The following is a 12,464-nucleotide window of genomic DNA, read 5'->3' as shown; positions in this document are numbered from 1 at the left end:
CATGATCTTACGGTTCATGAGTTTGAGCCCCGCCGTCAGGCTCGCTGCTGTCAGCCTGTCAGCACAAGCCCACTTCAGATCCTCTGTCCCCCTCTCTGTGCTCCTCCTCTGCTTGCAGTCTCCCAAAAAATAAATATTAAAAAAAAAAAAAAAATCTCAGGGCACATGGGTAGGTCAGTCAGTTAAGTGACCGCCTCTTGATTTCAGCTCAGGTCATGATTTTATGGTTTATGAGATCGAGCTCTGTGCTGAGCTCTGCGCTGACAGCATGGAGCCTGCTTGGGATTCTCTCTCTGAGCCCATTTCAGATCCTCTGTCCCCCTCTCTTTGCCCCCGCTGTGTGCTTTCTCTCTCTTTCTCTCTCAAAATAAATAAATAAATAAACTTAAAAATCTCCTATTTCTTTCTTTGCTAATGGATCTATGCTAGTTCTGTTAACAACCCTTCCAACCCATCTCCTATTCTGGTCAAAGGGATTTATAATATCCTTCCAATAATACCATGCAGAACTCTTTCTGTCCCTTCCAAGAATGTCCTTCTCTCCACTTCCACAAAGCCCACCCATTCAATCAACAAAGACTCACTGAGCATATTTTACACACTAGATACTGTGGATAACAGAGCACCCACCAACCATAAGCTCTTATAGTTTTAATACAAATAATTTCACTAATAACAGAAGTAGGAGCAAGCATTTGAATGCTTCTTTATGTTATCCATTTCTATGCATGATTTCAACAAATGTTCACTATAGCCCTATGAACCAGATATCCTTTAAAGAAAAAAATTTTTAAAAAGGTGGCTCAGAGAGGTCAAATAGCATATTCAAAGTTAAACAGTAAATAGTACAACCCAGATTCAAACCTTGCTCTTGCTACAGAGCCTAAGCTCTTAATTATCATGCCAAACTGCCTCAATGCAGAGGAGAGAATATCCAATTCTATCTACTAGTCAGGAAGTCTACCTAATATGGTAATACTTGAGCTCTGTCTTGAAGGATCATTCATTCATTCATCACTCATCCAGTATAAATGCCTACAATGTGTCATCCTCTGCGGAAGCGCCGGTGATAGAGTAGGGAACAAGCCAGAAGATCCCTATTCAAAGTATAAAGGGAAAGGCAGTGAACAAGTAATTACATCCACCTACACTTTAAGCCTTCTTTTAACCACCTATTGGGAGAAACTTATCCTTCCTCTAAACTGCCATAGCACTTTATTCTAAATGTTTCTTTCAGCAGAGACTATTTTTCCCTTTTCTTCATTTAATTTTTCCAATTATCAGTGATACATGCTCATTATAGAAGTCACTTTCCACTTTCTCTCTTGTATTACTGTTATTTGCATACTTATTATCTCCCCTACAAGAGTGTAAGTACCTTAACTGTACGATAAATATCACATTTCTCTTGGTATGCCCTACAGCACCTTGCATGTCGTGGATAGTTTAGTATTTCTTAAATGACTTCGGGAAAAAAGAAATTCAGTTTTGCAGACAATTTACTGAACCAAAATGTTTTCCTTTAACAGTAAAAACATGAACAATGCTTTTTTGAATGTCATACAATAACGCGACAGCAATGTACTTCTTTTGTATGTTAACCTATCAATAGGCTTCTATTTTAAACAAGGTTGAGGACATCCTGATGCCCTGCCAAATTTATCTAAATAGAATTGTACCCACATCTGGGTATCTATAGAGTAAGCTCATGTGTGCAGTTATTGGTTTCTCCTATGTTTCGTATCCCCAAATAGTAGCAAATAACAAAAAGCTGCCAGAACAAATCACTCTGGAGGCTCCCCACAACTCAAAGGATTACCTCTGTTGGTTTCAGGTTCTTCAAGTATCACAAAGGAGTCTTCATCAGCACCCAGCCGAGGTTTAATGGAAACATCTACTCCCAGTTGCTTAAGTCTATCCAGAGTGAACCTCCTTGCTTTTTCAAGTGGCACAACTACTGATTTAGTTTGCTGCCTGGGCTCTTCCACCTTCTCATCTGCTTCTTCTGTTCTTTTCAGGCCTTCTTCTCCCTCCAGGGCACGAGGTTCAGGTGCCATAAGCCCTCCAGCCTGACACACCTCATTGTCCTCATTCCCGAGGAAGTTGGATTCCTGATGTGCCACTGAGCTTTCCTCAGGTGGAGGTCTGCCATCACCCTGCTTCTGTTTCTCCTGAATTTCTAGCTCTTCACTTCCCATCATATCCTTGCTACAAGATTCCCCTGATCCAGTAGTGATCTGGGGTTCCTTTGAAACTGCAGGGAGTGCGTTAATTTCCAGTTCATGTCCCACACACACTGTCTGCTCAGAATCTTTGTTATGGTGGCCATTATTCATCTCACTTGTATTTACAGTGTCTATGGTTTCTTTGTGATGGTTTGACTGATACTTAGATGACCTAGAGAGGGGAAAATAAGCTCAAGTTGAAAATTATCCTAAGTGTGGAACTCTCATCTCAGCACATAATGAATCCATTATAACAGTTTTAAGAGACTGAGGAATCTGAACTTTTTTACACCAGATGTTTGCTACAAAACTGAATATTTACAAAAATTATAATCTCAAGGAAAGAGAATTCTTACTTCAGTAGCGCCATGGCATTTCCCTGGCAAGTGGGTCGAGGTTTACGTTTGAAGAAATCATGAATGGTTTTATTCTCTGGCATATGATATGGAAGATTAAGTGCAGATTCTACAAAATGGAACAAAACAAGCAAATACACATACTGTATATTCTGAAATGTCACTTCATGTTCAGTCAACTAAACAGCACAGTGAAAGCCATCACCAGAAATAGAAAACAATCCTGGCTTTAATAAAGACAGGATCTAACTACAAAAGAACTCCCTGGAGACCAGTAGCTTTTAAACCTAGTTGTGAAATTAAACTGATCCAGGAAGTTTTTAAAAAATACAGATCCTTGGGGCACCTGGGTAGCTCTGTTGGTTGGGTGACCGACTTGGACTCAGGTCATGACCTCGTGGTTTGTGGGTTTCAGCCCCCTGTCAGGCTCTCTGCTATCAGTGCTGAGCCCGCTTCTGATCATCTGTCTCTCCCTCTCTTTGCCCCTCCCCTGATCATGCTGTCTCTCTCAAAAATAAACAAACATTTAAAAAATAATTAAAAAATACAGATTCTTGGACCCCACTTCAAGCCTACTGAATCAGAATTTCTGTGGGACCTAACACCTTACACATTTGAAAAGCTCCCAAATCCTGATACAGCTGGTCCACAGAAAAACATTAAAAAAACCCTCCCTCCTTAGCACTAATACAGTTCTGGAAATTTTCTCAGTTTATACTTATGTTCCAGAGGCTTTAGAACAGTGGCCATTCACCAAGATCAATTTTAAACTTGGTATTATAATTTATATTAAGAATATTAAAAAAACCAAAATTCCCCAATATCCAAGTGGAGCTTACAAAGAAATACTGTGATTTGCCACAAAGTTACTGTACTGGTTTATATTACCTCGAATAAGGCGCTGAGTTTCACTGTGCAGTTTTTTTAATGCTTCCTTACTTAATTTGGCTGCCTTCCGTTCCTTAAAGAAAACAAAGAGACTATGTTAATGCTATTATCCAGAAAGACATTCATCCTTCAAGAGTTTGCCCTCTCCAAGAAAAGAGGATAGAGAGAGAAAAGTAAGCACTAACGAATTCAGTACAATATAAACTACTAAATATTTATCCAAAGGATATAACAAAAATGCTGATTCAAAGGGGCACACATACCCCAATGTTTATAGCAGCGCTATCAACAATAGCCAAATTATGAAAAGAGCCCAAATGTCCACTGACTGATGAATGGATAAAGATGTGGTGTGTATATATATGTGTGTGTGTATTTACATGTATACACAATGTACACGCGCAATGGAATATTACTTGGCAATCAAAAAGAATGAAATCTTGCCATTTGCAACAACATGGATGGAACTAGACTGTATTATGCTAAGCAAAATAAGTCAGGCAGAGAAAGACAAATATATGATTTCACTCATGTGGAATTTAAGAAACACAACAGATGAACATAGGGGAAGGGAAGGAAAAATAAGATAAAAACAGAGACGGAGCAAACCATAAGAGACTCTTAAATACAGAGAACAAACTGAAGGTTGCTAGAGAAGAGGTGGGTGGGGGATGGGCTAAATAGGTGATGAGTATTAAGGAGGGTACTTGTTGGGATGAGAACTGGGTGTTATAATATGAATGATGAATCACAGGGTTCTACTCCTAAAACCAATACTACACTGTATGTCAACTAACTTGAATTTATTTTATTTTTTTTTAATTTTTTTTTTTAATGTTTATTTATTTTTGAGACAGAGAGAGACAGAGCATGAACAGGGGAGGGGCAGAGAGAGAGGGAGACACAGAATCTGAAACAGGCTCCAGGCTCTGAGCGGTCAGCACAGAGCCCAACGCGGGGCTCGAACTCACGGACTGTGAGATCGTGACCTGAGCTGAAATCGGACGCTTAACCAACCGAGCCACCCAGGCGCCCCTAACTAACTTGAATTTAAATAAGTAAATTAAAAAATAAACACAGGGAGACCATTTATTTGCATATCACATTGAATTCAATACAATCCATATCTGTGTCCCTACTGTACACAAAGCAATACCATGGGTACCAGGAAAATATGATAGACTTGATAAAACATTTATCCCTCAGAAATCCACAATCTCCTGGGGAAAGAAACCAACATGACAACATACAGAGCTCTATCCCACCTTCCGTATGGTGCCTTTCGATAACTCAGTTTCTTCTTCAAATGAATAGACCCCACTCTCCAAAGACAGCTCTTTTTTCTAAAAGAGAAGATTACAAGTTGAAAAATATGGACAAAAATTAGACCGAAATAAGAGACGTTGCTTACTCAAAAGACTGCTTTTGTACCCCAACATCACATCATGCTATGTTAATAAAAAGTCAGTAATTATCAAATAGAGAGTTTTAAACATACAGCATCCTATAATGCCTAGAAAAAAATTTGCTATCTCAAGTGAAGGTTGGGCCCTAATTTCTCATACTTCTTTATTTCATCTTTCCCTAAGGAGGGACAATGACTCCCAGGAAGCTAAAGGTAATCTTAGCAAGAACAACTGTGCTTCCAAACACTCAGGACAATGAGGTTTTGACTGCTGCTTTTCTTTGATACCCCTCCAGAAACACTTTAGGTTCATTTCTTAGAGGCCACAGGATTATAAAATGTATACCTCTGTCCCATTACTTACCTGCTTCTTACACAATATAAAGTATTTTACTTTTTCCCCCTAACATTCCGATGAGGGCAATTAAAATACTAGTTTCCATACAAGTTAGCATGTCTATCACTTGCATTGCCTGATTCTAAAATTAACAGCCAAAAAACTGAAATCAATTGTCGCATGTTTTTCTGGAGTTAAAAATGACAACTTCGGCTCAGGGCATGATCTCATAGTTCATGAGTTCGAGCCCCACCATCAGGCTCTGTGCTGACAGCTCAAAGTCAGGAGGCTGCTTCAGATTCTGTGTCTCCTCTCTCTGCCCCTCCCCCACTTGTGCTCTGTTTCTCTCTCTCTCTCTCTCTCTCTCTCTCTCTCTCTCAAAAATAAATAAACATTAAAAAAAAAAAAAGTTTAAGGGTGCCTGGATGGCTCAGTCGGTTGAGTGTCTAGCTCTTCATTTAGGCACAGATTCCAGGGTTGTTGGATCGAGGCTTGTGTTGGGCTCAGCACCTGGTTACGATTCTCTCTCCCTCTCTCTCTCTCTCCTTCTGCCCCTCTCTCCTCTCCCTTGCTCACGTGCTCTCTCTTAAAAAAAAAAAAAAATGGTTCCAGGGGCGCCTGGGTGGCTCAGTCGGGTAAGCATCCGACTTCGGCTCAGGTCATGATCTCACAGTCCGTTAGTTCAAGCCCCGCATGGGGCTCTGTGCTGACAGCTCGGAGCCTGGAGCCTGCTTCAGATTCTGTGTCTCCCTCTCTCTGACCCTCCCCCATTCATGCTCTGTCTCTCTCGGTCTCAAAAATAAATAAACATTAAAAAAAAAAATGGTTTCAATAGTAAATCAGAAAATAAAGAAGGGGCCTCTGGGTGACTCAGTCAGCTGGGTGTCCAACTTCAACTCAGGTCAATGAACTCGCGGTCCGTGAATTCAAGCCCTGAGTCGGGCCCTTGTGTGGACAGCTAGAGCCTGGAGCCTGCTTCAGATTCTGTCTCCCTCTTTCTCTGCCCCTCCCCTACTTGTGCTCTGTCTGTATCTCAAAAATAAACATTAAAAAACATTTAAAAAAAGAAAGAAAGAAAATAAAGCAAAGGTTAGGAGCAGTGGGTTAGCTCTTTTGCAATCATCTTTTACTTGCCTTGTGCTTTTTTACTTTGTTTTTCACAGCTGCCCTTATCGATTCTAATGACTCTTCGTCTTCTAATGCAGAGTTATTTTCTTCCTCCAATCCAGTTTCAAAAAGGTCTTTATCCACAAGAAGACAGCCACTATCATTAAATGGCTGTTTCACATCATCTTCCTGGACAATGCATAAAGACAGAGCAAAATCCAATCACCCAAACTCCAATATTTCACATCATAAGGTAATTTGGACCAGGCCATAAAAAGCCCATAATGTATCGGTAGACAAATATTTGGCATTTTAGAACATTCTCCCTGGTTCCTACCCACAGCCATCTTTTGAAGTCCATGCTGTGATTTTGTGCCACTGTCCAAAGCCAACTTAGTAAAAAGTAAATATTTTTTTTAAAAACTCAAATACTTATCAAACAGCTAGTTTATAAAAAGATGTTTTTTTCTAGTTAGCAAACAAGACTTCTGACTTATGGATGCCTAAAAAAGTACTCCTCTGGGGGGCGCCTGGGTGGCGCAGTCGGTTAAACGTCCGACTTCAGCCAGGTCACGATCTCGCGGTCCGTGAGTTCGAGCCCCGCATCAGGCTCTGGGCTGATGGCTCAGAGCCTGGAGCCTGTTTCCGATTCTGTGTCTCCCTCTCTCTCTGCCCCTCCCCCGTTCATGCTCTGTCTCTCTCTGTCCCAAAAATAAATAAACGTTGAAAAAAAAAAATTAAAAAAAAAAAAAAAAAGTACTCCTCTGAAAGTTCATTTTCATCAGATAACAAGCAGCAATACTCCATGTGCTTGCAGAGAAAATCAGAAATCCATTTACGGAGAATGAGACCAACAAGTTTTAAATTACATACCTCATTACTCGCAATACAAACCAATCAACTTGAAGCTATATTCTAAGTGCAGAAACCTCAAGAACTAAAAGCAATTTTTTCTAAGATGTTAATCTGCCTTAGAAAGAACAAATTTAGGGGCACCTGGATGGCTCAGTCAGTTAAGCATCCGACTTTGGCTCAGGTCACGATCTCATTGTCTGTGAGTTTGAGCCACGCGTCAGGCTCTGTGTTGACAGCTCCTAGCCTGGAGCCTGCTTCAGATTCTGTATCTCCCTGTCTGCCTCTTCCTGATTCGCACTCTGTCTCTCTCTCTCTCTCTCTCTCAAAATAAAATAAAAAACAGAAAACAAATTCATTCATTTAAATATACCTCATTTTTTGTTTCCTTCTTTTTTAGCCGCCTGATTTTTTCCATCTTTTTTTCCTCTTTCTCAAGTCTTCTCTTTGATTTTACTTTTGCTTTTCCTTCCATTCTTTCTTTATCATGTTTGGGTTTTTTGGAAATCTTTCTGTCAACTGTAAAGTCCACAGAGTTTTCAGATTGGAGACTCAGCTCTAAGCAAGGCGTCACCTGGGTTTCAAGATTTTCCTGATACAAAGACTCCTCAGTGTCACTTCCAGCACTGTCTGCCAGAGTTTTGTAAATCCTTCTGACTTTTCCATTTTTTCTGGCATATAAGTTCTCTTTATTTTCCTCCTCAACGCTGTCGTAAGTTTTCTCTGGAAAAGCATTTGTGTCCTCTCTTTCAGAATCACTGTCTTGTAGCAGCTTCCTGCTTTTCAATTTCTTACTCACAAATATCTCTTCATCTGAATCTGGAGAAAACATAATTTTTTTCAGAGATCTACTATTATTTTGTCCTCCTCCTGGTCCCACTACTCCTAAAAAACATCCAATTACCCAACTGCTGTGTCACCTTGTGAAATTATGTAACTACCACTAAGAACTGATTGTAGCAAAGCAAATCTAAAAATAGGTTTTAAGAACCATTTTCCCTGGAAATGTCTCTTACTGAGAAATGTAATTATATATATTTACAAAGTGTAAAGTTGTTCTAATTCTTTTGGTAGGTGTTAAAAATCATTTATTAAAGGATGAATGCCTTCAACCATGCAATGTGGTAGCTTCTAGACATTTTACACATTTAATAATAGAAATGGTTAATTTCAAAAAAAGTATATGCACTATAATTTTGCTTTTATAATAAATAAGACAAATAATAAGGTTAGGCATTAATAATTTAAAGAATCAAGAGAATAATGAAATTAATCCAATCCACTTATAACCCAGGCCCCCACATTCTATTTCTAAAAATAAAATTACTATTACAAACCTCCATCACTCAAGGGCACAATCGTTCCACAGCTGCCTTGTCCACTGTCTGAAGGACTATCGGGTTCTTCCTGTGAGATAAGTTTTGGATCATTGATTTCTAGATGAACCTAGAAAATGAGAACACACTTTGCATTAACCAGGTGGTGACAGAAAGCTCTGAGTACATAATGATACACAAATCATCATAGGATCAGCAGGCTGAAATGAAGGGATGACATTAAGAATTACTGGACAAAGAAAAACACAAAAATTCACTGTTCACCTTTGAAGGATACTATAGAAGCAATGATTCATTTTGAGTAATGGTACATAAAAAGAATCAAGCTTTTATTACACATTTTCTGTTTGAACTGCTTCTCAGTGTATCCAAATGACATGTTAAATAACATCACAGAATTGCAATCCTGATGTGAAAAAAAAAATCTATAGGACAAACCGTGTGTTACTTTTGGAATGAACTTCAAGAAAAAAGGAGAAAGAGAGGAAGGGGGACCTATATAGAGTTAAGATACATACACACATACACACACATATCAACAACTGCAATATGCACATTTTGTTTTTGTTTTTAATTTTGTTTAAGTAATCTCTACATCCAACGTGGGGCTGGAACTCACAACCCAGAGATCAAGAGTCCCATATTCTACTAAGCCAGCCAGGCACCCCATGCAATATGCAGACTTTGGATCTTGATTCAAATAAACAGAGCACCTGGGTGGCTCAGTTGGTTAAGCATCCGATTCTTGATTTCAACTCAGGCAGTGATCCCAGGGTTATGGGATTGAGCCCTGTGTTGGGCTCCACGCTGTGTGGAGCCTACTTGAGATTCTATCTCTTTCTCTCTTTCTCTCTGCCCCTTTCCCCAGCTCATGACTTCTTTCTCTCTCTTTCTAAAACAAAATAAATAAACAGAAAGTATACATCTGAGTCAATGAAATCCGAACACTATCTATTTAGTATTAAGCAATAATTCTAAGATTTTTAGGTGTGGTAATATTTGTGTTACCTGTTTCGGAAAGCCCTTATCTTTTAGAGATGTATAAAGAAATATTTTTGGATGCAATGATATCTGAAATTTGCTTCCAAATAATCCAGTGAGGGTGAAAGTGGATGAGCTATAAATGAAACATGATTGGCATGATTTGATAACTATTTAAGTTAGGTGATAGGTTCATTATACAGCCTTTCTACATTTGTATATGTTTGAAAATTTCCAAATAAAACCATTAAAATGTTTTTTTAATGTTTATTTTATTTATTTATTTTATTTTTAATTTACATCAAAGTTAGTTAGCATATAGTGCAGTAATGATTTCAGGAGTAGAATCCAGTGATTCATCCCCTACATATAACACCCAGTGCTCATCCCAACAAGTGTCTTCCTTAATGCTCCTTGCCCAGTCCATCCCCCAACCCATAACTCCTCCAACAAGCCTCAGTTTGATCTCTACATTTGTCTCTTATGTTTTGTCCCCGTCCCTGTTTTTATATTATTTTTGCTTCCCTTCCCTTATGTTCATCTGGTTTGTATCTTAAATTCCACATATTACCAAAGTCATATATTTGTCTTTCTCTAATGTTTTTATTTATTTTTAAGAGAGAGAGGCAGAGTGCTAGTGGGGGAGGGGCAGAGAGAGAGGGAGACACAGGATCCAAAGCAGGCTCCAGGCTGTGAGCTGTCAGCACAGAACCTGACGTGGGGCTCAGACCCACAAACAGTGAGATCATGACCTGAGCCTACATCAGATGCTCAACTAAGCCACCCAGGCGCCCCTCAAATAAAACCATTTTAAAGGTCACAAGTAGAGGTGCCTAGGTGGCTCAGTGGGTTAAGCTTCTGACTTTGGCTCAGGTCATGATTTCACAGTTCCTGGGTTCCAGACCTGCACAGAGCTCTGTGCTAATAGTGTGGAGCCTGCTTTGGAGTCTGTATCTCTGTCTCTCTCTGCCCCTGCCCCCCACCCCGGCTCTCAAAAATAAATACAACATTAAAAAAAAAAAATCACAAGTAAAAAGTATAAGTAGGATGGGTGTGTTAGGTGACATGACCAGTCAAGTAACCGGGCTGACCCTAGAGGCCAGGTCTCGTACATCCCTGGTGTTCTTAGGGCTCTGACTTGACTTAATAGGGGGGCAGATATTAACATCTGTAATGTAGTCGAGCATTACTCACCCTAATGGCTTCTCTAACAACTATTAAATTGTTTTAAATGTTTGGTATAAGTATTAAAATAATAACCAAAGATAACAGGTATTAAGGAATCACTGAGGATCATCACATATGTGCTGATGATTCTCCCAACACCTGAAGCAGTAAGATTCTTTGTGGATGTGGAAACTGAGTTTAGATAACCACATAACTCAGTACATGCTTTAATCACTTTCTTCTATGCAATTTATAGTAGTATCTGCCACAGTCAGGGCCAGGAACAGGGCAAGAACAGAGTCAAGTCTCAAAAACCCCTGTAATTGAGATAATAGTACAACATTAAAAACAAACAAACAAACAAAAAATCAAACTGGCAAATCATGGCTCATGAGGTCAGCCTACTACTTTTGTAAATAAAGTTTTATTGGAACCAGGGCCAGGATTATAGGCACCTGAAGTGAAGTAGTGCAAGCGCAGGGTCAGATCTTGTCTTTATTTAAAAGTTTTATATTTTGTTCCAAACCATATAATGGAATTTTTGCTTTAACTTTTATTTTTAAAAATTGCATTAAAACATTATCTTAATTACTGAGTTTGGGGAGCCCTCTTAAATTTTGCTCCCAAGGCTAGTGTCCCACACTAGTCCCGGCCCCAGAAAAGAACCGGGTTCTGGAAACATGCTTCTATGCCCAATCCTGCCAGCAATCAAAGAGGGCCCGACACTCCTACTTCTTTCGGGGTCGCGTTGGATGACCTCACAGGCCCTTTGTAGAGCCAATTCCGAACTCCCAAAGACTGCCGCCGTCCATTTCCGGAGAATCCCGCCCCGCATCCCAGCGGCCCGGGTCTGCCCAGGCCTTCCTCTTTTGGGGGGCTGGACAAGGAAGAACTCCGGCGGCAGGAAACGCGCCAAAGAGGAGGTGGGCGGGCGTGGCCGGCTGAGGAACTGCTGGGCGGCCAGCTGCGCGCGCGGAAGGGACCAGAAGCGACGCCGCCTAGCTCACCGAGGCGCGGGAAGCCCACCGCGGGACCGGACCGCAAGAGTCGCGAGCCCCAGGGGCCATCCCGCCAGGCCCGGCCGCGCGCCGCGCCGCCACGGTGCCGCCGCGACCCGCTCCGCCCGACTCGACCCCTACCCCAACCCGCCCCTCGGAGCCAGGCCTCCGCAGCCGCGGATGGCGGCAAGTGCACGAACCCACCTCAGAAAGTACTTCGCCCGTCATGACTCCGGCTTCCTAGCGCTTCGCTTGTGACGGAGCGGGTCTCCTGGTCCCTTAGCCGGAGCGCAGCCGCTCCCGCGGTCTCCAGCCCGGCAACACCGTTCGAGGTTTCGCGCCCAGCCAGAGTGGAGGCCCCGCCCTAACGAGTTGCACCAATCCGGAGGAGGGTTTCTACATGAGGCCACGCCCCTATGCCGTCCTACCAATCACGAAGCACCTTTGACGAGCCCGGAGACTGTAATCTGGGTAGGGTTGGCGGGTCTCGGTTCCTCTCGTCTGTTGAACCTAAGTGAGCCTGAGATTCTCCTGGCTGCCAGGCGGTCGGGGCCCTCTGGCTTCGCAAGGCGGTACCAGGAGAGTGGTGGCCTTTGAGCTTTGACCCTTGCCACAGCGCAGTGTGAGGAGTAAGCCTTCTGGGCTGGATGGAAGTGAGCTGGGAGAAGATCCTAGGGCAACCGAAGGCACCTGTGGGGATTTTCTCCAGGACCTCCATCCCTGGAGCAGCTAGATCCTACTTCCTCCTTCTTGTACATAGCATTCATGCCACTGAACAAACAGACGAGTTTTGTGGGCTGCTCGGATACCA

At 41.6% G+C, this 12,464-nt stretch overlaps 1 protein-coding gene across 1 annotated transcript in view; it reads right to left on the bottom strand.

Annotated features, from left to right (window-relative positions):
- Window positions 1–11,940, bottom strand: part of CLSPN (claspin) — a 32,840-nt gene extending 20,900 nt beyond the window's left edge. The window contains exons 1-8 of the mRNA XM_047085010.1: window positions 11,858–11,940; window positions 8,508–8,616; window positions 7,544–7,989; window positions 6,346–6,507; window positions 4,735–4,812; window positions 3,470–3,542; window positions 2,582–2,690; window positions 1,820–2,397 (exon numbers count right to left, since the gene is read on the bottom strand). Of these exons, the coding sequence (XP_046940966.1) occupies window positions 1,820–2,397; window positions 2,582–2,690; window positions 3,470–3,542; window positions 4,735–4,812; window positions 6,346–6,507; window positions 7,544–7,989; window positions 8,508–8,616; window positions 11,858–11,881 (1,579 nt within the window). The 5' untranslated portion in view covers window positions 11,882–11,940. The remainder of the gene's footprint in view (window positions 1–1,819; window positions 2,398–2,581; window positions 2,691–3,469; window positions 3,543–4,734; window positions 4,813–6,345; window positions 6,508–7,543; window positions 7,990–8,507; window positions 8,617–11,857) is intronic.
- Between the last annotated feature and the right edge of the window lie 524 nt (window positions 11,941–12,464).

Source organism: Lynx rufus, unplaced genomic scaffold (assembly GCF_022079265.1).
Source record: "Lynx rufus isolate CCGP_SWC_20201006 ecotype Redwood Valley unplaced genomic scaffold, mLynRuf1.p SCAF_2, whole genome shotgun sequence".
Classification (NCBI taxonomy): Eukaryota; Metazoa; Chordata; class Mammalia; order Carnivora; family Felidae; genus Lynx; species Lynx rufus.
This window is presented reverse-complemented; position numbering and strand designations above follow the sequence as displayed.